This window comes from Haliotis cracherodii, unplaced genomic scaffold (genome assembly GCF_022045235.1).
Source record: "Haliotis cracherodii isolate W230 unplaced genomic scaffold, xgHalCrac1.p SCAF_13, whole genome shotgun sequence".
NCBI lineage: Eukaryota > Metazoa > Mollusca > Gastropoda > Lepetellida > Haliotidae > Haliotis > Haliotis cracherodii.
Genome location: NW_027266268.1, coordinates 17078779 through 17105469, shown reverse-complemented (window position 1 = coordinate 17105469; position 26691 = coordinate 17078779). Strand labels below are relative to the sequence as shown.

Genomic DNA, 26691 nt, shown 5'->3' with positions numbered 1-26691 from the left:
CCCTCGCAATAAACGAAGTCACCAAGCAAGACAACCCGATCCATTACATCGATTTTAATAACTAGTACCAGTTGTTAGTGACTTCTTATAATTCGGAATCCACACGGGTCAAGTGTTTGTACGAGAGACTGTGTCACTGGACCATACACCCTTTGCAAACATCACCTAAGCGTCTGTCAATGAATCTGTTGGTTGTTCACAAACACACTGGAGCAACTATTTTACGCATAACCCACGCTGAACGGGTAGCCCTAATACAGCACTGAACTAGTTCAATATTTACTATTGATCTATACCCACTAAGGTAAAGGGTCCCCCTTACCACGCTTGTGCTTGTAACGTCAATCTCTACCCATTGACAGGGTTAAGCCTCGCTCGTGAATAAAAGGTTTCAGCCCTGGCGAAGCTCTTATGTCGTGTGTGTGTGTGTGTGTGAGGGGGGGGGGGGGGGGGGGGGGGGAGTAGGCGGGGAGTCATCTAAGGCACCGCAATTCGATAATACCACGGCACGCCTGAAACCTATGATTGTGGGTTCGAATCCCTGTTCGCCCCGATTAAGTTTCCAGGTTTGTCAGCACCATACCCGTGCTCGTTGGTTTCACCGATGTGGTAAACGTCTGAGACCTACATCAATTCGTGCTTTCCTCCCACATTAACCCAACACGGAATACTGTTAAAAAGGGCGTTAAACACAACTCACTCACTAACTTATGTTCAGGTAGTGTAGTTTTGTGGCAGTATGTACTAAGTCAAACTCGACACCGCCACAACCGGACAGGCGGCGCCTTATGTGTGAGCAGTTGCGTTCCTTAAGACCTCCAAGTAATGAGTTCGAATCCCAGATGTGCTCTGATACTTTATCAGCACCATACCTCGTATCCTTCTACCTTTTCTTCAGCGGTAAACGTCCACCACATGCGTCACAATAGGTTTCTACCACATTAAGTCAGAACTTGGCGGTGGAGTAGCGTAAGGACCATATCCATGCTCCAGCAACGGTACCAGATCACCAACACTACAGGTGACCGACCACGTAGTGGAAGACAAAGGGTCACCACCAGGACATCAGGTTCGTAAGATTGTGCGACAGCATCTTCAAGATCGTTTTGTTACTGATGCGGAAACTGCTCGACAGACCATTGAGACACACCAGCGACACATTAGTGCGGACACCGTGCGTCGACGATTGACGAGCAGACACCTCCACTGTCACAGGCCACACCGAGCACCAATTCTGAAATCACGTCATCGCCGGGACAATCTTCAGTGGGCAACACAGCACCATCATTGGCGCCACCAGCAGTGGAGAAGAGTCCTCTTCTCAGACGAGAGCCGTTACTGTATCTCAACTGCAGATATCAGACAGAGAGTCTAGCGACGCCATGGGGAACGTTATTCGGATGCTAGTGTTGTTGGGAGAGACTCGTGGGGTGGTCCGAGCATCATGGTGTGGGTGGAATTGGTCTTGCACAGAGGGTCTGACCTGTGGTCTTCCAGAACATCGGTCCAGAGAGAGGCAATGGTGTCACAGCAGCTCGGTACATTGATCAAGTCTTGAGACCACACGCCAAACCTCATTTCGCCGCAACCACGAGTTTCAGCATGATTACGCCCGGGCCCACACTGCGAAAGCAACAAGAGACTTCCTCCAGCAGAATGGCATCAGAACAATGCAGTGGCCTGCCCTCAGTCCCGATTTAAATCCCATTGAGCACCTGTGGGACGAGATTCATAGTCGGCTGGGGGCGGTCGGGTAGCCTAGTGGTTAAAGCGTTTGATCGTCACGCCGAAGACCCGGGTTCGATTCCCGACATGGGTACAATATGTAAAGCCCATTTCTGGTGTCCCCCGCCGTGATATTGCTGGAATATTGCTAAAAGCGGCCTAAAACCAAACTCACTCACTCACTCATAGTCGGCTGAATGACGTCCGACCAACTGCAGCTGAACTGCGTCAGGCGTTCCTCAGAGTGTGGGCTCAAGTGCCTATGGCCTCCATCAACCGCCTCATCCATTCCATGTATCGACGTTGCACTGCAGTCATCAATGCACTTGGCGGACACACGAGATACTGACTTATGATGCCATTTTCTCAGAAACTAGTGTTGTGTTTCACTTTAAGAACATTTGACACTTTCATTTCAACCTTGATGATTAGTTTTGCCAAGTTTCATCAAAGTATGTTTACAGTGTTTGGACAAATAAAGGTTTCTCATATATCTATCCATGGTGACGTGTCTTTTGCGGTTGAGTATAGTGTGGTAGCTGTTCAATTTAGTTGCAGTTAATCCATTTTCTGATTGTTGTTAGTTGTGAGTGAGTGAGTGAGTGAGTATGGTTTACGCCGCTTTTAGCAATATTCCAGCAATATCACGGCGGGGGACACCAGACATGGGCTTCACACAATGTACCCATGTCGGGAATCGAACCTTCGGCGTGACGAGCGAACGCTTTTACCGCTCGGCTACACGACCGCCCCGTTAGTTAAGAAAGAACTGTTATGTATAGTATCATTTAATGACCCCCAAGTACTTCCCCCAAGTACTTTATCATAAACGTGATACTGGTAACAGTGCTCGATCGTCACGCTTAAGAAAAAATGGACTTATTTGCGAAGCCTCCCTAGCTGCTACTAACAAACATTGCTAAACTTACTCACTCACTCGAGGAACATCAATGACAAACGAAAGTGTTGCCATGGGTGTAATGGGGTTTCAATTCACTCATCATCCACCTTCTTAACCACCTTACACGAAACGGTTAAAATACTACGGTTATAGCGAACTCAAAGGGACTACTTATTTTAGTTCGTAATAACCGTAGTTCATTATAAGCATATATACAGTATATATATACAACAAATGATCAGTACTAAAAATAGGTTCGTTGTATCGGTCAACTCGTAACAAGCGTGTTCGTTATAAACGTACAGTAAACTGCGGTTATAACGAACACAAATGGACCACTAATTTTCGTACGTAATAACCGTAGTTCGTTATAAGCATATATACATTATATTTACAACAAATGGCTTGGACTTAAATTAGGTTCGCCATATCGTTCAGTTCGTAATAAGCGTGTTGTTATAAACGTACAGTAAACTACGGCTGTAACGAACACAAGGGGACCACTAATTTTAGTACGTAATAACCGTAGTTCGTTATAAACCTATATACAGTATATTTACAACAAACGGCTTGGACTAAAATTAAGTTCGCTATATCGGTCAGTTCGTAATAAGCCTGTTCGTTATAAACGTAGTCTACTGTAAACCTCATAACGCTCACACACATTTACTTGTCATGCTATAATCTATATACAACTCGAACAACGGTAATATATCTACAGACGACACACATTAGTCTTTAAATGTAAACATTAAACACAGTACATGGCCATTTGATATCCTACTCCATCTAGGCTTTCGAAAGGATAGCGACAAAACCCTATCCCTATTCAAAAGAAATATCTGCTAAAAGCGTAGTCGCTTGAACGATTCCTACTTTGTCACGAGCTTATGTTTATGAATCACTATCACATGGTAATGATAACATTCTCATCACGTATCCCCACTAACAGAGTGTGTTCCTCACTTAATGTCCTCCTTTACTGACCTCTCATATACCTCACTCACTGACCTCACTCACTGAACTCTCATATACCTCACTCACTGAACTCACTCACTGAACTAACTCACTGAACTCTCATATACCTCACTCGCTGAACTCACTCACTGAACTCTCATATACCTCACTCGCTGAACTCACTCACTGAACTCTCATATACCTCACTCACTGAACTCACTCACTGAACTCTCATATACCTCACTCACTGAACTCACTCACTGAACTCTCATATACCTCACTCACTGAACTCACTCACTGAACTCACTCACTGAACTCTCATATACCTCACTCACTGAACTCACTCACTGAACTCTCATATACCTCACTCACTGAACTCACTCACTGAACTCTCATATACCTCACTCACTGAACTCACTCACTGAACTCTCATATACCTCACTCGCTGAACTCACTCACTGAACTCTCATATACCTCACTCACTGAACTCACTCACTGAACTCTCATATACCTCACTCACTGAACTCACTCACTGAACTCTCATATACCTCACTCACTGAACTCACTCACTGAACTCTCATATACCTCACTCACTGAACTCACTCACTGAACTCTAATATACCTCACTCGCTGAACTCACTCACTGAACTCTCATATACCTCACTCACTGAACTCACTCACTGAACTCTCATATACCTCACTCGCTGAACTCACTCACTGAACTCACATATACCTCACTCACTGAACTCACTCACTGAACTCTCATATACCTCACTCACTGAACTCACTCACTGAACTCTCATATACCTCACTCACTGAACTCACTCACTGAACTCTCACTGAACTCACTCACTGAACTCTCATATACCTCACTCGCTGAACTCACTCACTGAACTCTCATATACCTCACTCACTGAACTCACTCACTGAACTCTCATATACCTCACTCGCTGAACTCACTCACTGAACTCTCATATACCTCACTCGCTGAACTCACTCACTGAACTCTCATATACCTCACTCACTGAACTCACTCACTGAACTCTCATATACCTCACTCGCTGAACTCACTCACTGAACTCTCATATACCTCACTCACTGAACTCACTCACTAAACTCTCATATACCTCACTCGCTGAACTCACTCACTGAACTCTCATATACCTCACTCGCTGAACTCACTCACTGAACTCTCATATACCTCACTCACTGAACTCACTCACTGAACTCTCATATACCTCACTCACTGAACTCACTCACTGAACTCTCATATACCTCACTCACTGAACTCACTCACTGAACTCTCATATACCTCACTCACTGAACTCACTCACTGAACTCTCATATACCTCACTCACTGAACTCACTCACTGAACTCTCATATACCTCACTCACTGAACTCTCATATACCTCACTCACTGAACTCACTCACTGAACTCTCATATACCTCACTCACTGAACTCACTCACTGAACTCTCATATACCTCACTCGCTGAACTCACTCACTGAACTCTCATATACCTCACTCACTGAACTCTCATATACCTCACTCACTGAACTCACTCACTGAACTCTCATATACCTCACTCGCTGAACTCACTCACTGAACTCTCATATACCTCACTCGCTGAACTCACTCACTGAACTCTCATATACCTCACTCACTGAACTCACTCACTGAACTCTCATATACCTCACTCACTGAACTCACTCACTGAACTCTCATATACCTCACTCGCTGAACTCACTCACTGAACTCTCATATACCTCACTCACTGAACTCACTCACTGAACTCTCATATACCTCACTCACTGAACTCACTCACTGAACTCTCATATACCTCACTCACTGAACTCACTCACTGAACTCTCATATACCTCACTCGCTGAACTCACTCACTGAACTCTCATATACCTCACTCACTGAACTCACTCACTGAACTCTCATATACCTCACTCACTGAACTCACTCACTGAACTCTCATATACCTCTTTTGCTGAACTCACTCGGTGAACTCTCATATACCTCACTCGCTGAACTCACTCACTGAACTCTCATATACCTCACTCGCTGAACTCACTCACTGAACTCTCATATACCTCACTCACTGAACTCACTCACTGAACTCTCATATACCTCACTCACTGAACTCACTCACTGAACTCTCATATACCTCACTCGCTGAACTCACTCACTGAACTCTCATATACCTCACTCACTGAACTCACTCACTGAACTCTCATATACCTTACTCACTGAACTCACTCACTGAACTCTCATATACCTCACTCACTGAACTCACTCACTGAACTCTCATATACCTCACTCACTGAACTCACTCACTGAACTCTCATATACCTCACTCGCTGAACTCACTCACTGAACTCTCATATACCTCACTCGCTGAACTCACTCACTGAACTCTCATATACCTCACTCGCTGAACTCACTCACTGAACTCTCATATACCTCACTCACTGAACTCACTCACTGAACTCTCATATACCTCACTCACTGAACTCACTCACTGAACTCTCATATACCTCACTCGCTGAACTCACTCACTGAACTCTCATATACCTCACTCACTGAACTCACTCGGTGAACTCTCATATACCTCACTCACTGAACTCACTCACTGAACTCTCATATACCTCACTCGCTGAACTCACTCACTGAACTCTCATATACCTCACTCACTGAACTCACTCGGTGAACTCTCATATACCTCACTCGCTGAACTCACTCACTGAACTCTCATATACCTCACTCGCTGAACTCACTCACTGAACTCTCATATACCTCACTCGCTGAACTCACTCGCTGAACTCTCATATACCTCACTCACTGAACTCACTCACTGAACTCTCATATACCTCACTCGCTGAACTCACTCACTGAACTCTCATATACCTCACTCACTGAACTCACTCACTGAACTCTCATATACCTCACTCACTGAACTCACTCGGTGAACTCTCATATACCTCACTCACTGAACTCACTCACTGAACTCTCATATACCTCACTCGCTGAACTCACTCACTGAACTCTCATATACCTCACTCACTGAACTCACTCACTGAACTCTCATATACCTCACTCACTGAACTCACTCACTGAACTCTCATATACCTCTTTTGCTGAACTCACTCGGTGAACTCTCATATACCTCACTCGCTGAACTCACTCACTGAACTCTCATATACCTCACTCGCTGAACTCACTCACTGAACTCGCATATACCTCACTCACTGAACTCACTCACTGAACTCTCATATACCTCACTCACTGAACTCACTCACTGAACTCTCATATACCTCACTCGCTGAACTCACTCACTGAACTCTCATATACCTCACTCACTGAACTCACTCACTGAACTCTCATATACCTTACTCACTGAACTCACTCACTGAACTCTCATATACCTCACTCACTGAACTCACTCACTGAACTCTCATATACCTCACTCACTGAACTCACTCACTGAACTCTCATATACCTCACTCGCTGAACTCACTCACTGAACTCTCATATACCTCACTCGCTGAACTCACTCACTGAACTCTCATATACCTCACTCGCTGAACTCACTCACTGAACTCTCATATACCTCACTCACTGAACTCACTCACTGAACTCTCATATACCTCACTCACTGAACTCACTCACTGAACTCTCATATACCTCACTCGCTGAACTCACTCACTGAACTCTCATATACCTCACTCACTGAACTCACTCGGTGAACTCTCATATACCTCACTCACTGAACTCACTCACTGAACTCTCATATACCTCACTCGCTGAACTCACTCACTGAACTCTCATATACCTCACTCACTGAACTCACTCGGTGAACTCTCATATACCTCACTCGCTGAACTCACTCACTGAACTCTCATATACCTCACTCGCTGAACTCACTCACTGAACTCTCATATACCTCACTCGCTGAACTCACTCGCTGAACTCTCATATACCTCACTCACTGAACTCACTCACTGAACTCTCATATACCTCACTCGCTGAACTCACTCACTGAACTCTCATATACCTCACTCACTGAACTCACTCACTGAACTCTCATATACCTCACTCACTGAACTCACTCGGTGAACTCTCATATACCTCACTCACTGAACTCACTCACTGAACTCTCATATACCTCACTCGCTGAACTCACTCACTGAACTCTCATATACCTCACTCACTGAACTCACTCACTGAACTCTCATATACCTCACTCGCTGTCTCCCATATACCTCACTCGCTGTCCTCTAATATTCCTCACTCACTGACCTAACTCCATGTCCCCCATATACCTCATTCGCTGACCTCACTCAACCCCCCCCCCCCCCCCGCCCATATACCTCACTCGCTGTCCTCTCATATTCCTCACTCACTGACCTAACTCAATGTCCCCCATATACCTCACCACTCGCTGACCTCACTCAACCCCCCCCCCATATACCTCACTCACCCCCCCCCCCCATATACCTCACTCGCTGACCTCACTCAACCCCCCCCCATATACCTCACTCACTGACCTCTCATATACCTCACTCGCTGACCTCACTCACCCCCCCCATATACCTCACTCACTGACCTCTCATATACCTCACTCGCTGACCTCACTCACCCCCCCCCATATACCTCACTCACTGACCTCTCATATACCTCACTCGCTGACCTCACTCACCCCCCCCCCATATACCTCACTCACTGACCTCTCATATACCTCACTCGCTGACCTCACTCACCCCCCCCCCCCCCCCCCATATACCTCACTCACTGACCTCTCATATACCTCACTCACTGACCTAACCCACTGACCTCTCATATATGCCTCACTCACTGACCTCACTCAATACCCCCCCCCCATATACCTCACTCACTGACCTCACTCAATGTCCCCCATATACCTCACTCGCTGACCTCACCCCCCCCCCCCCCCCCCATATACCTCACTCGCTGTCCTCTCATATTCCCCACTCACTGAACTCACTCACTGAACTCTCATATACCTCACTCACTGAACTCACTCACTGAACTCTAATATACCTCACTCGCTGAACTCACTCACTGAACTCTCATATACCTCACTCACTGAACTCACTCACTGAACTCTCATATACCTCACTCGCTGAACTCACTCACTGAACTCACATATACCTCACTCACTGAACTCACTCACTGAACTCTCATATACCTCACTCACTGAACTCACTCACTGAACTCTCATATACCTCACTCACTGAACTCACTCACTGAACTCTCACTGAACTCACTCACTGAACTCTCATATACCTCACTCGCTGAACTCACTCACTGAACTCTCATATACCTCACTCACTGAACTCACTCACTGAACTCTCATATACCTCACTCGCTGAACTCACTCACTGAACTCTCATATACCTCACTCGCTGAACTCACTCACTGAACTCTCATATATACCTCACTCACTGAACTCACTCACTGAACTCTCATATACCTCACTCGCTGAACTCACTCACTGAACTCTCATATACCTCACTCACTGAACTCACTCACTGAACTCTCATATACCTCACTCGCTGAACTCACTCACTGAACTCTCATATACCTCACTCGCTGAACTCACTCACTGAACTCTCATATACCTCACTCACTGAACTCACTCACTGAACTCTCATATACCTCACTCACTGAACTCACTCACTGAACTCTCATATACCTCACTCACTGAACTCACTCACTGAACTCTCATATACCTCACTCACTGAACTCACTCACTGAACTCTCATATACCTCACTCACTGAACTCACTCACTGAACTCTCATATACCTCACTCACTGAACTCTCATATACCTCACTCACTGAACTCACTCACTGAACTCTCATATACCTCACTCACTGAACTCACTCACTGAACTCTCATATACCTCACTCGCTGAACTCACTCACTGAACTCTCATATACCTCACTCACTGAACTCTCATATACCTCACTCGCTGAACTCACTCACTGAACTCTCATATACCTCACTCACTGAACTCACTCACTGAACTCTCATATACCTCACTCACTGAACTCACTCACTGAACTCTCATATACCTCACTCACTGAACTCACTCACTGAACTCTCATATACCTCACTCGCTGAACTCACTCACTGAACTCTCATATACCTCACTCACTGAACTCACTCACAGAACTCTCATATACCTCACTCACTGAACTCACTCACTGAACTCTCATATACCTCTTTTGCTGAACTCACTCGGTGAACTCTCATATACCTCACTCGCTGAACTCACTCACTGAACTCTCATATACCTCACTCACTGAACTCACTCACTGAACTCTCATATACCTCACTCACTGAACTCACTCACTGAACTCTCATATACCTCACTCGCTGAACTCACTCACTGAACTCTCATATACCTCACTCGCTGAACTCACTCACTGAACTCTCATATACCTCACTCACTGAACTCACTCACTGAACTCTCATATACCTCACTCACTGAACTCACTCACTGAACTCTCATATACCTCACTCACTGAACTCACTCACTGAACTCTCATATACCTCACTCACTGAACTCACTCACTGAACTCTCATATACCTCACTCACTGAACTCACTCACTGAACTCTCATATACCTCACTCACTGAACTCTCATATACCTCACTCACTGAACTCACTCACTGAACTCTCATATACCTCACTCACTGAACTCACTCACTGAACTCTCATATACCTCACTCGCTGAACTCACTCACTGAACTCTCATATACCTCACTCACTGAACTCTCATATACCTCACTCGCTGAACTCACTCACTGAACTCTCATATACCTCACTCACTGAACTCACTCACTGAACTCTCATATACCTCACTCACTGAACTCACTCACTGAACTCTCATATACCTCACTCACTGAACTCACTCACTGAACTCTCATATACCTCACTCGCTGAACTCACTCACTGAACTCTCATATACCTCACTCACTGAACTCACTCACAGAACTCTCATATACCTCACTCACTGAACTCACTCACTGAACTCTCATATACCTCTTTTGCTGAACTCACTCGGTGAACTCTCATATACCTCACTCGCTGAACTCACTCACTGAACTCTCATATACCTCACTCACTGAACTCACTCACTGAACTCTCATATACCTCACTCACTGAACTCACTCACTGAACTCTCATATACCTCACTCACTGAACTCACTCACTGAACTCTCATATACCTCACTCGCTGAACTCACTCACTGAACTCTCATATACCTCACTCACTGAACTCACTCACTGAACTCTCATATACCTTACTCGCTGAACTCACTCACTGAACTCTCATATACCTCACTCACTGAACTCACTCACTGAACTCTCATATACCTCACTCACTGAACTCACTCACTGAACTCTCATATACCTCACTCGCTGAACTCACTCACTGAACTCTCATATACCTCACTCGCTGAACTCACTCACTGAACTCTCATATACCTCACTCACTGAACTCACTCACTGAACTCTCATATACCTCACTCACTGAACTCACTCACTGAACTCTCATATACCTCACTCACTGAACTCACTCACTGAACTCTCATATACCTCACTCGCTGAACTCACTCACTGAACTCTCATATACCTCACTCACTGAACTCACTCGGTGAACTCTCATATACCTCACTCACTGAACTCACTCACTGAACTCTCATATACCTCACTCGCTGAACTCACTCACTGAACTCTCATATACCTCACTCACTGAACTCACTCACTGAACTCTCATATACCTCACTCACTGAACTCACTCGGTGAACTCTCATATACCTCACTCACTGAACTCACTCACTGAACTCTCATATACCTCACTCGCTGAACTCACTCACTGAACTCTCATATACCTCACTCACTGAACTCACTCACTGAACTCTCATATACCTCACTCGCTGTCTCCCATATACCTCACTCGCTGTCCTCTAATATTCCTCACTCACTGACCTAACTCCATGTCCCCCATATACCTCATTCGCTGACCTCACTCAACCCCCCCCCCCCCCCCGCCCATATACCTCACTCGCTGTCCTCTCATATTCCTCACTCACTGACCTAACTCAATGTCCCCCATATACCTCACCACTCGCTGACCTCACTCAACCCCCCCCCCATATACCTCACTCACCCCCCCCCCCATATACCTCACTCGCTGACCTCACTCAACCCCCCCCCATATACCTCACTCACTGACCTCTCATATACCTCACTCGCTGACCTCACTCACCCCCCCCATATACCTCACTCACTGACCTCTCATATACCTCACTCGCTGACCTCACTCACCCCCCCCCATATACCTCACTCACTGACCTCTCATATACCTCACTCGCTGACCTCACTCACCCCCCCCCATATACCTCACTCACTGACCTCTCATATACCTCACTCGCTGACCTCACTCACCCCCCCCCCCCCCCCCATATACCTCACTCACTGACCTCTCATATACCTCACTCACTGACCTAACCCACTGACCTCTCATATATGCCTCACTCACTGACCTCACTCAATACCCCCCCCCCCATATACCTCACTCACTGACCTCACTCAATGTCCCCCATATACCTCACTCGCTGACCTCACCCCCCCCCCCCCCCCCATATACCTCACTCGCTGTCCTCTCATATTCCCCACTCACTGAACTCACTCACTGAACTCTCATATACCTCACTCACTGAACTCACTCACTGAACTCTAATATACCTCACTCGCTGAACTCACTCACTGAACTCTCATATACCTCACTCACTGAACTCACTCACTGAACTCTCATATACCTCACTCGCTGAACTCACTCACTGAACTCACATATACCTCACTCACTGAACTCACTCACTGAACTCTCATATACCTCACTCACTGAACTCACTCACTGAACTCTCATATACCTCACTCACTGAACTCACTCACTGAACTCTCACTGAACTCACTCACTGAACTCTCATATACCTCACTCGCTGAACTCACTCACTGAACTCTCATATACCTCACTCACTGAACTCACTCACTGAACTCTCATATACCTCACTCGCTGAACTCACTCACTGAACTCTCATATACCTCACTCGCTGAACTCACTCACTGAACTCTCATATATACCTCACTCACTGAACTCACTCACTGAACTCTCATATACCTCACTCGCTGAACTCACTCACTGAACTCTCATATACCTCACTCACTGAACTCACTCACTGAACTCTCATATACCTCACTCGCTGAACTCACTCACTGAACTCTCATATACCTCACTCGCTGAACTCACTCACTGAACTCTCATATACCTCACTCACTGAACTCACTCACTGAACTCTCATATACCTCACTCACTGAACTCACTCACTGAACTCTCATATACCTCACTCACTGAACTCACTCACTGAACTCTCATATACCTCACTCACTGAACTCACTCACTGAACTCTCATATACCTCACTCACTGAACTCACTCACTGAACTCTCATATACCTCACTCACTGAACTCTCATATACCTCACTCACTGAACTCACTCACTGAACTCTCATATACCTCACTCACTGAACTCACTCACTGAACTCTCATATACCTCACTCGCTGAACTCACTCACTGAACTCTCATATACCTCACTCACTGAACTCTCATATACCTCACTCGCTGAACTCACTCACTGAACTCTCATATACCTCACTCACTGAACTCACTCACTGAACTCTCATATACCTCACTCACTGAACTCACTCACTGAACTCTCATATACCTCACTCACTGAACTCACTCACTGAACTCTCATATACCTCACTCGCTGAACTCACTCACTGAACTCTCATATACCTCACTCACTGAACTCACTCACAGAACTCTCATATACCTCACTCACTGAACTCACTCACTGAACTCTCATATACCTCTTTTGCTGAACTCACTCGGTGAACTCTCATATACCTCACTCGCTGAACTCACTCACTGAACTCTCATATACCTCACTCACTGAACTCACTCACTGAACTCTCATATACCTCACTCACTGAACTCACTCACTGAACTCTCATATACCTCACTCACTGAACTCACTCACTGAACTCTCATATACCTCACTCGCTGAACTCACTCACTGAACTCTCATATACCTCACTCACTGAACTCACTCACTGAACTCTCATATACCTTACTCGCTGAACTCACTCACTGAACTCTCATATACCTCACTCACTGAACTCACTCACTGAACTCTCATATACCTCACTCACTGAACTCACTCACTGAACTCTCATATACCTCACTCGCTGAACTCACTCACTGAACTCTCATATACCTCACTCGCTGAACTCACTCACTGAACTCTCATATACCTCACTCACTGAACTCACTCACTGAACTCTCATATACCTCACTCACTGAACTCACTCACTGAACTCTCATATACCTCACTCACTGAACTCACTCACTGAACTCTCATATACCTCACTCGCTGAACTCACTCACTGAACTCTCATATACCTCACTCACTGAACTCACTCGGTGAACTCTCATATACCTCACTCACTGAACTCACTCACTGAACTCTCATATACCTCACTCGCTGAACTCACTCACTGAACTCTCATATACCTCACTCACTGAACTCACTCACTGAACTCTCATATACCTCACTCACTGAACTCACTCGGTGAACTCTCATATACCTCACTCACTGAACTCACTCACTGAACTCTCATATACCTCACTCGCTGAACTCACTCACTGAACTCTCATATACCTCACTCACTGAACTCACTCACTGAACTCTCATATACCTCACTCGCTGTCTCCCATATACCTCACTCGCTGTCCTCTAATATTCCTCACTCACTGACCTAACTCCATGTCCCCCATATACCTCATTCGCTGACCTCACTCAACCCCCCCCCCCCCCCCCGCCCATATACCTCACTCGCTGTCCTCTCATATTCCTCACTCACTGACCTAACTCAATGTCCCCCATATACCTCACCACTCGCTGACCTCACTCAACCCCCCCCCCCATATACCTCACTCACCCCCCCCCCCCATATACCTCACTCGCTGACCTCACTCAACCCCCCCCCATATACCTCACTCACTGACCTCTCATATACCTCACTCGCTGACCTCACTCACCCCCCCCATATACCTCACTCACTGACCTCTCATATACCTCACTCGCTGACCTCACTCACCCCCCCCCATATACCTCACTCACTGACCTCTCATATACCTCACTCGCTGACCTCACTCACCCCCCCCCCATATACCTCACTCACTGACCTCTCATATACCTCACTCGCTGACCTCACTCACCCCCCCCCCCCCCCATATACCTCACTCACTGACCTCTCATATACCTCACTCACTGACCTAACCCACTGACCTCTCATATATGCCTCACTCACTGACCTCACTCAATACCCCCCCCCCCATATACCTCACTCACTGACCTCACTCAATGTCCCCCATATACCTCACTCGCTGACCTCACCCCCCCCCCCCCCCCCATATACCTCACTCGCTGTCCTCTCATATTCCCCACTCACTGAACTCACTCACTGAACTCTCATATACCTCACTCACTGAACTCACTCACTGAACTCTAATATACCTCACTCGCTGAACTCACTCACTGAACTCTCATATACCTCACTCACTGAACTCACTCACTGAACTCTCATATACCTCACTCGCTGAACTCACTCACTGAACTCACATATACCTCACTCACTGAACTCACTCACTGAACTCTCATATACCTCACTCACTGAACTCACTCACTGAACTCTCATATACCTCACTCACTGAACTCACTCACTGAACTCTCACTGAACTCACTCACTGAACTCTCATATACCTCACTCGCTGAACTCACTCACTGAACTCTCATATACCTCACTCACTGAACTCACTCACTGAACTCTCATATACCTCACTCGCTGAACTCACTCACTGAACTCTCATATACCTCACTCGCTGAACTCACTCACTGAACTCTCATATATACCTCACTCACTGAACTCACTCACTGAACTCTCATATACCTCACTCGCTGAACTCACTCACTGAACTCTCATATACCTCACTCACTGAACTCACTCACTGAACTCTCATATACCTCACTCGCTGAACTCACTCACTGAACTCTCATATACCTCACTCGCTGAACTCACTCACTGAACTCTCATATACCTCACTCACTGAACTCACTCACTGAACTCTCATATACCTCACTCACTGAACTCACTCACTGAACTCTCATATACCTCACTCACTGAACTCACTCACTGAACTCTCATATACCTCACTCACTGAACTCACTCACTGAACTCTCATATACCTCACTCACTGAACTCACTCACTGAACTCTCATATACCTCACTCACTGAACTCTCATATACCTCACTCACTGAACTCACTCACTGAACTCTCATATACCTCACTCACTGAACTCACTCACTGAACTCTCATATACCTCACTCGCTGAACTCACTCACTGAACTCTCATATACCTCACTCACTGAACTCTCATATACCTCACTCGCTGAACTCACTCACTGAACTCTCATATACCTCACTCACTGAACTCACTCACTGAACTCTCATATACCTCACTCACTGAACTCACTCACTGAACTCTCATATACCTCACTCACTGAACTCACTCACTGAACTCTCATATACCTCACTCGCTGAACTCACTCACTGAACTCTCATATACCTCACTCACTGAACTCACTCACAGAACTCTCATATACCTCACTCACTGAACTCACTCACTGAACTCTCATATACCTCTTTTGCTGAACTCACTCGGTGAACTCTCATATACCTCACTCGCTGAACTCACTCACTGAACTCTCATATACCTCACTCACTGAACTCACTCACTGAACTCTCATATACCTCACTCACTGAACTCACTCACTGAACTCTCATATACCTCACTCACTGAACTCACTCACTGAACTCTCATATACCTCACTCGCTGAACTCACTCACTGAACTCTCATATACCTCACTCACTGAACTCACTCACTGAACTCTCATATACCTTACTCGCTGAACTCACTCACTGAACTCTCATATACCTCACTCACTGAACTCACTCACTGAACTCTCATATACCTCACTCACTGAACTCACTCACTGAACTCTCATATACCTCACTCGCTGAACTCACTCACTGAACTCTCATATACCTCACTCGCTGAACTCACTCACTGAACTCTCATATACCTCACTCACTGAACTCACTCACTGAACTCTCATATACCTCACTCACTGAACTCACTCACTGAACTCTCATATACCTCACTCACTGAACTCACTCACTGAACTCTCATATACCTCACTCGCTGAACTCACTCACTGAACTCTCATATACCTCACTCACTGAACTCACTCGGTGAACTCTCATATACCTCACTCACTGAACTCACTCACTGAACTCTCATATACCTCACTCGCTGAACTCACTCACTGAACTCTCATATACCTCACTCACTGAACTCACTCGGTGAACTCTCATATACCTCACTCGCTGAACTCACTCACTGAACTCTCATATACCTCACTCGCTGAACTCACTCACTGAACTCTCATATACCTCACTCGCTGAACTCACTCGCTGAACTCTCATATACCTCACTCACTGAACTCACTCACTGAACTCTCATATACCTCACTCGCTGAACTCACTCACTGAACTCTCATATACCTCACTCACTGAACTCACTCACTGAACTCTCATATACCTCACTCACTGAACTCACTCGGTGAACTCTCATATACCTCACTCACTGAACTCACTCACTGAACTCTCATATACCTCACTCACTGAACTCACTCACTGAACTCTCATATACCTCACTCACTGAACTCACTCACTGAACTCTCATATACCTCACTCGCTGTCTCCCATATGCCTCACTCGCTGTCCTCTAATATTCCTCACTCACTGACCTAACTCCATGTCCCCCATATACCTCATTCGCTGACCTCACTCAACCCCCCCCCCCCGCCCATATACCTCACTCGCTGTCCTCTCATATTCCTCACTCACTGACCTAACTCAATGTCCCCCATATACCTCACCACTCGCTGACCTCACTCAACTCACCCCACCCCACCCCACCCCCACCCCCCCCCTCATATACCACACTCGCTGTCCTCTCATATTCTTCACTCGCTGACTTAACTCAATGTCCCCCATATACCTCACTCGCTGACCTAACTCAACCCCCCCCCCCCCCATATACCTCACTCACTGACCTCTCATATACCTCACTCGCTGACCTCACTCACCCCCCCATATACCTCACTCACTGACCTCTCATATACCTCACTCGCTGACCTCACTCACCCCCCCCCATATACCTCACTCACTGACCTCTCATATACCTCACTCGCTGACCTCACTCACCCCCCCATATACCTCACTCACTGACCTCTCATATACCTCACTCGCTGACCTCACTCACCCCCCCCATATACCTCACTCACTGACCTCTCATATACCTCACTCGCTGACCTCACTCACCCCCCCCCCATATACCTCACTCACTGACCTCACTCAACCCCCCCCCCCCATATACCTCACTCACCCCCCCCCATATACCTCACTCGCTGACCTCACTCAACCCCCCCCCCATATACCTCACTCACTGACCTCTCATATACCTCACTCGCTGACCTCACTCACCCCCCCCCATATACCTCACTCACTGACCTCTCATATACCTCACTCGCTGACCTCACTCACCCCCCCCCCCCCCATATACCTCACTCACTGACCTCTCATATACCTCACTCGCTGACCTCACTCACCCCCCCCCCCATATACCTCACTCACTGACCTCTCATATACCTCACTCGCTGACCTCACTCACCCCCCCCCCCCCCCCCATATACCTCACTCACTGACCTCTCATATACCTCACTCACTGACCTAACCCACTGACCTCTCATATATGCCTCACTCACTGACCTCACTCAATACCCCCCCCCCCCATATACCTCACTCACTGACCTCACTCAATGTCCCCCATATACCTCACTCGCTGACCTCACCCCCCCCCCCCCCCCCCCCATATACCTCACTCGCTGTCCTCTCATATTCCCCACTCGCTGTCCTCACTCACTGACCTCTCACGTATTCCTCACTCGCTGACCTCGCGTATTCCCCTAAATCAACAGCCAAACCTTTTTTCAAACCAAAAAACATGTTACTTTTCCACAGCATCAGTACATGTAGGCTTGGCTACGATTAAAATCTACCGAAACCAAAATATGTTCATGTTATTGCCAGGACGCTGACAATTCTCCTGCTGCTTCTTGGGACGTGCGGTGTGTCAGGGTATGGCGAATACCGGAAACGCCTTCCAAATGGAGAGAGGGTTCCTCATCCTTGCAGAGCAAACTTCTTCTGGCATGGTCTGGGCCACATCAACGCTCTTGGAGGTGGAAGCCGAAACAACTTTGGCAAAGACTTCGCTGCCAACGGACACACGGTATGGTACTGATAATAGTATTAGTTTAGTATTTCTTTAAATCTAGCGACCGATAGGTGTATTTTTTTAAATTGCAATTGAGCAAAATATTAACAGTCTCGTGTCCATCAGTCGCAAAATGCAACATTCCAATTTTCATAAAATTATGTTCACGATGTTTTGTATTCTATGTTTAAAGTGGACACAGTGTCTTATATTTTTAAAACTATTGAACAAAATATTATTATAGTCTCGTGACCATTATTCGCGAAATGCAACTTTTCAGTTTCCGTATGTTCATAATGTTTTATATTCTATGTATCAAGTGGACACAGGACTTTTGCCGTTTAGACTCTGATGGTGACGGTATGACCAACGGTCAAGAGCTCGGTGACCCAAACTGTGTGTGGAATGCAGGCAGTGATACTGCGCCCTCCAGAACGACCCAGATAACCCACCCAGGTATGAAACAGAAAGAAGATGGATTTCCATCACTATAAAAACACCAGTTGTGATTCCGGGATAAATTAGATCACACAACCACTCCATGTTTTGAATGACCCAACAATAAATTCTGTGACATAGTTCGTTCGACGGGTGCATGGATCGTTGTTCATGCAATCAAAGGTCCGATTATATACACCCCTCTCGGGTTACAGAGTAAAAACATCAAACACTATTAATACATTATATTATTATTATTATTTTTGTTATTTGTTTTCTACTTAACAGTTTCAATCGATTGGAACTATGTCGATAGTCATCTTCGAAATCCGTTGGTCGTGGGTTCGAATCCAAAATTGACCTAGATTATGATTATGATCCTTGGTTTCTCAAAGTTGACTTGCGTAATACCTTGGACCTTCCTTCAACATTAAACAGACAGTTTATTGAAAGAGGCGTTAACATACAGAACGCTTTTTGAAAGCAAGCCAAAAGAGTTGGAAAGATTTCTGAATCGTATATGAAATATGACGATAAAGAGAATTGGTTTCTGTGCACATTGACGGTGAACAAGAGAGTTTCGTAATGAATTCCATTTTTTCCATTCTTAACATACAATAGATAGCATCAAATACACGTTAAAACACGTATCAGGTCAGAACTAAATAACTGACATGATGTCGTTTTATTTACGGTTTGATAAGCAATGATATCGTTTGACTTGTTGTAATCTACGATATAAAAATCTCAGTTTTTAATTTACACCTATAAATTCCAGGAGTGTGTGATCCTTTTGACTCCCCCGCATGCGCAGCTAAGAATGAGTGGGTGTCGTGCAAAGGGGCAGAACTGGAGTGCGATGCAATCAACTCGCCAGGTAAGTTCTTCAGTTTTTTACCCATGGCCCCATGCAATGTTTTCGTCCCTGATGCGTTGTCGTGATTAAACTGGAAACAAAACAAAACTGTATGAGTCTGTGGACAATTGGATTAACCAGGAAGAATGGCATCACCTTTATTTAACTGGATATATTGTTAAAGAGGTATATTTCCAATTGAACGCAAAGGTTGACACAGTAATCGGTTTGTACATAACTTAATCTTGAAATCCGTTAATGACCACACAACATCAGTTAGTATTCAACACACCAGACACACAGGTTTCGGTGAATCACAATACAATGAGTCAAAATAAGCGGCAGCAGGAATAAGTAGCAGGCCCTAAAAAATTAGGTTAAGTGCACTTACGAGACTTGCCACTGAATGCTTGAAACAGGCTTGTCCCATTCATGAATCCAGAACAGTGTTGGAAACATTCAGGAATACAAATAGCATCCAATCTTGGCAAGTAGATGTCATAAGTTAAGTCGAAAAAGGTCTAGAATCGCCTTCTTGTTGATCTGATATTTGTACAGCCAGCGTTATAGAATCTGTCCCATACCGAAACTTCTGGTACGATCAAGTCATGAACACGAATACAAGGGGAAGACAACTCTCGACATTTTACTGGCTCTTCACTCTTTTGCTGCCACCGATTATTTCTATTTATAAACATACTTACAACGGTTTCTGCTGCTTCAGAAACTGCTCACACATAAGACTATATTTACCCTATAATAACGACAGATTCTTGGCTGAAGAACTTTTATAATCTATACTTCACAAGAAGAGAGAAGAACTTGTCTAAATTCTTCATCTCTGCCGCTACAGATGTGCTGAACTTCACGATTCGCTTCCCTGAGACGGAAGTCCCGGCAGAGGACACCACCTATATGTGCATGATATTCGACGTCCCCTCTGACCGCGACTACCACTACATTGCAAGCAAGCCTCTCATCGACAACGACAACGTTATGCATCACGTCGTAGTCTACGGTTGCACAGACACGACAGGTGGGTGGCAAATTTTAAGTTGAAAACAATTTGTTGAAGGTTTCTCTGTTGTGGTCACCATACGAACGGAACTATATTGTGTGGTTTCCCTTTGCAATATCTGGGGATTCCGGGTAAGATTACCTCCCCAACAGCCCTTTATGGCTGTAAGAGGCGATTCTCGTAACCAGATCAGGTGGGCAGGCTCGGTGACTTATAATTAGAGTTCGTGACCAACTCGTGTTATTCCGGGACAAACCGAATAGCGACTCGTGCAAACAGGCATACCTAAAACAATTGTCAACTCGTTGCGTAGTGGTTCACATATATTTCCCAATATATTATATATATTTCAGATGCAATTTAAAGCACATTGGTACGTGCGGAATTATACAGTATGATTGAACACATTTAACTGTGTCTTGGATATATTTTCAGATGCAAGACATGGAAATCGAAAATTATTTTGGAGTTATTCTTTTACGAAGAACTTGAAAACGCGCGCATTCTGATTGGTTAGTCGATTCATCGATAGGGGGACGAATCTTCTTGCAGGTTACGGAAAGGGGCGAGTGGTGAGGAATGTTATAATTAGTTGACAGAGAGTCATCATTCCACGAGGGCGGGGCGCGGGGCGGGGCGCGGGGGGGAGGGCAGCTTACAATATCAATCACTGAGATGTCTGGTCCTGAGTTTGACGTTAACCAACAAGCAAACAAACAAGTGGTACGAATATTTCAGAATCCCCATCACAAGTTCTTCTGTGTATACAGTGACACGTATATTTCTGTTTTGCAGAGGAAATACCAAACGCACCATACAAATGTGGTATGGATGCGGGGAAGGGATGCACGGTTGGTTTAGGAGGATGGACAGTTGGGTCTCCTGGAGAATGCCTCAACGACAACTTTGGACTATCTTTTGGAAAATCAAGATATACCCGGTTTGCCCTGGAGGTACCAGTGACAAATATTTCTTTTTTGTTTTGTCAGTAGTTTATCACCGAAGCAACATTACAACTATTGAGTCTATACCACACTAATTATTGATGCACAAAGATATAAGTTAAGCACACCCCTATTTCTGAACCATTGCAAATTGCAAAGATCATGGCATGGGATGACTGGCCACTGGAGCTGGGCGATACCAATGACATCGAATAGAACAAACACTTGACAACAAATAAAGAAGATATTGGTGTGTTGTGATTGAAATTTATTGACAAAAACATGGTAACACAGGTACTGGTTTTTTTTACCTAAGACAATACCTCAAATAACTATGGAGCTGCAGGATTAAGTAAACGAGTTACGTTTGATGTTTCATGTGAAAATGTTCCTTAAAGTCTCTACTTGATATGACTCGTGAAACAGATCAGTAGCGGGTAAAACCGCCACGTGCCCGGATGACGCATTCCGCCCTACGTCTCATGCCTCCAGTCAGACGTTGGATCTATTGATGGGTCAACAACAACCACTCCTGATGCAATGCTGCTTCCAAATGGCGTTAATCTTGTACAGGAGGATCTCGTGCCTGCATGCGCCGCCCCAGAGTATCTCAAACATGTTCAAGGGGATTCAAATCTGGGCTCATTGCTGGTCAGGGTAGAGTCGTTAATGCATTGGCCCTCATGTAATCATCCAAGACTTCATGCGAACGAAGAGGCCAGGCATTGTCATCGAGTAGAGTAGCAAGAGGGTGGTTGTCAAAATGAGGAACGACGACTGACCTCAAAACGTCCCGGATGTACTAAGTCCCTGTTAAGTTGCCAAATCCAAATCGTACCATGGTCACACAATGTCATGGAATAACTGTTTAAAACCGAGCTTAAGAAAGCAATTTTAATGTTTGGATATACTGCTTTTAGAGATACTCGAGGGTAGCATGCTGCACGGGCATGTCATGCATGGCACGTGAGCTTTCATCACGCATGACTGATTACATCATCTCGAGAAAACATAATTCTTCACGTAATTATATCTTTCACGACTGTTACAAATATTGAGACCAAACAATAATGAATCATATTAGGGTGTGCTTAACTTTTTTCTTTGTGTATATTTGCATCCTACCAGCCTTGCTGAACTTTGTGTCCCCCTGTTTATTTAATTTCCATTCTGCATTTTTAGTTCCACTGGAACAACCCGAACGAAGTGAGCGGGTGGAAGGACAGTTCAGGAATGACTTTCTATTACACCCCGAACTTGAGGAAGTACAATGGCTCTGCCATGGCGCTCGGACAGATGCACCTTGCAATACCCCCTGGACGACAGGAGGTCACTTTCAGAGGGGAATGCACTTCTGACTGCACTCAAAAGTTGATGACAGAACCCATCTATGTCACATCAGGCTTGAATCATATGCATTATTTGGGTAAGTAACGTGAATTGTACTTGTTGAGTGTTTCATTTATATTTAGCTCACCTCACCGAAAGAGCGTGTGCTTTTGTCGTGGCTCGCTGTGTGTTGTCCATCTGTATGTCAGTCGTTGTTTCGTCATGAGTAAGCATTCTGATGCTGAAGTTGGTAAAAAATATCTTCAAATATCTTGAGGAAAACAATAAAATTTCCACACAAAAAATTCAACTGTATTTACCTGCAAGCGCTATGAAAATCAATTATAGTGAGGGGCATGTTCATGTAATATTTGGTTTTTTGGGTTTTTGTTGTTGTTTAACCCCGTACTCCAGCGATTCCAGCTATAAAACGGCGGTCTGTAAATAATGGAGTCGGGACCAGACAATCCAGTGATTGACATCATGAGCATCGATCCACGCAATTGGGATACGATGACATGCATCAACCAAGTCAGCGAGTCTGACCATCCGATTCCATTAGTAGCCTCTTACGACAAGCATGGGTTGCTGGAGACCTATTCTACCACGGATCTTCACGGGTCTGTTCGTGAAATAACCTCGAGGGCCTGGCGTCACCTTTTTAGGGGCATTAAATTTGATTTTAATTGTTAATCCAATATTTGAAAATTTGAAGAATGTCTGACTATGACTGTGACGTGGAGCTTTCAGAGAAGGTTTCAAGATACGCATATCTTAAATTGTGCAGTTTTCGTAAAAAAAAACGGGTTAAATGACCCCAATGTTGTAACCAGAACACTGACATCGTGAAAAGGTAAACAGATGTTTGATTTTGATTTCCGTTACAGGAAAAGCAGGATTCGTAGAGCATATCAGAAATGGACAAAGACTCCGCTATCTGACCAATGAACCAGAATACAGCTATGACAACCCTCGCTACTTCAGGTAAGAAATAAATATCGTGGACATTCCGGGTTCAAATTGATAACCTCGACTTTGTCGTATGGGGCGACTTAATGATTCGGGTGATCAAGTTCGGTCACTTTATGTGTGTCATCGTACCCCGATGGCGTGAATCGTTGCTCGCAAAATCGATTACATTTTCAGACTGATGACATGTAGTTGGAATAGTTCTGAGTGGTGCGTTACAACAACAACAACACACGAATCTAAACAAACTTCAAGAAACAAAGTTCTCACTGCATAACAGTACCTTTACAACCCATGAAGATCTTATTCTACCCAAGCTTCAGTTGGTTGGTTGGTTGGTTGGTTGTTTTACGCCGCACTCAGCAATATTCCAGTTATATGACGGCGGTTTGTAAATAATCGAGGCTGGACCAGACAATCCAGTGATTAATATCATGAGCATCGATCCACGCAATGGGGATCAATGACATGCATCAACCAAGTCAGCGAGCCTGACCACCCGATCCCGTAAGTCGCCTTTTACGACAAGCATAGTCGCCTTTTACGGCAAGCATGGGTTGCTGAAGACCTATTCTACCCCGGATCTTCACGGGTCTCGGCGTCAGCACCTCCCCAGCATGAGGCGTGGTAATGGATCGGGTGGGCATGTTCGGTATCTTATTTGTCTAACAAAATCAATCACTGGATTGTCTGGTCCAGACACCGTAATCTACGGCCATATTGCTAGGTTGGGCGTTTAACAACAAACAAACCCACATCAGAAAATATTAACGAATTAACCGACAAGTAGTCAACTTTATTGTTGCTGTCTAACGTAATATTATTCGCATATAACGAAATGATTTAAGTTAGCATTTGTAACATCCGGAGTTGGCTTCATTTCAATGATCCAATGATCCAATACTTTATGTCGCTTCAGATATAACGAACCAGTTGAAATTCTTCCCGGAGATAGCTTGGTGACCACCTGCAAATTCGACTCCACGTACAAGAAGAAATGGGTATTCTATGGCGATGGAACATCCGATGAAATGTGCTTCGGGTTTCTGTCGTTTTATCCCGAACATGCTATGAAGAATGCCATGTGCGTGTCGTGGAAAGGTATCAACACGTGTGGGAGAGAGAGCGTCATCGAAGAGAACTGCGATGCCTTTGGATTTATCTTCCAATATGACACTCAGTCTACGGCGCTACGCAAGGCAGTTGACAAAAACTGCAACCTCGCTTCCAACCTGTGCACTCCTGAGTGCAAGATGGCCGTCATGGACTTACTGCAACATCCATGCTTACGTGGAGGAGATGTGACAGACTATGTCAGAAGTCTCATTCAAAGTTCCAAAGCCGGTCTGGAGTTCCTCGGCAAACTGAGAATGTGCGATGTGAAGAAGAATGATTTTGGCTTCCCCACTTCCGGTGCAACAGGAACCAGTATGGCGTCTTCGCTGCTTATCATTCTTGCACTGCTCTTGGTTTAGATTCATAACATGTCTTGACTTAATTTCTTACCTATTTGTCAAAGAGTTTAATGTCACTTAACGATTTCAACAATGTTGATTACCTGTTCAGTGTCTCTGTGTTTTTTTAATTTTGTATAATCCAAATGAATCAGTATGAATAAGTGAATAGACAGAGAGGAACGCGTGAAATGGTGATTTCACGTTCTCTCTATTGTTGCGTGATATACATGTAGTTGTTAATTACATACTTCAGTGTGGTTGGTTGGTTGGTTGTTTAACGCCGCATTCAGCAATATTCCAGCTATATGACGGCGGTCTGTAAATAATAGAGTCTGGACCAGACAATCCAGTGATTGCTATCATGTGCATCGATCCACGCAATTGGGATCGATGACATGTATCAACCAAGTCAGCGAGTCTGACCACCCGATCCCGTTAGTCGCCTTTTACGACAAGCATAGTCACCTTTTACGTCAAGCATGGGTTGCTGGAGACCTATTCTACCCCGCATCTTCACGGGTCAAGTAAAATGGT

General features: G+C 45.2%; 1 protein-coding gene across 2 annotated transcripts in view; it reads left to right on the top strand.

Moving 5' to 3' along the window:
• LOC139458993 (tyramine beta-hydroxylase-like) overlaps positions 1 to 26263 on the top strand; it is a 29554-nt gene extending 3291 nt beyond the window's left edge. For both annotated transcript variants that reach the window (XM_071240434.1, XM_071240433.1), the window contains exons 2-9: positions 18960 to 19161; positions 19467 to 19602; positions 20363 to 20461; positions 21294 to 21476; positions 22254 to 22411; positions 23585 to 23828; positions 24619 to 24715; positions 25620 to 26263. In XM_071240434.1, the coding sequence (XP_071096535.1) occupies positions 18960 to 19161; positions 19467 to 19602; positions 20363 to 20461; positions 21294 to 21476; positions 22254 to 22411; positions 23585 to 23828; positions 24619 to 24715; positions 25620 to 26175 (1675 nt within the window). In that variant the 3' untranslated portion in view covers positions 26176 to 26263. The remainder of the gene's footprint in view (positions 1 to 18959; positions 19162 to 19466; positions 19603 to 20362; positions 20462 to 21293; positions 21477 to 22253; positions 22412 to 23584; positions 23829 to 24618; positions 24716 to 25619) is intronic.
• Positions 26264 to 26691: the final 428 nt, after the last annotated feature.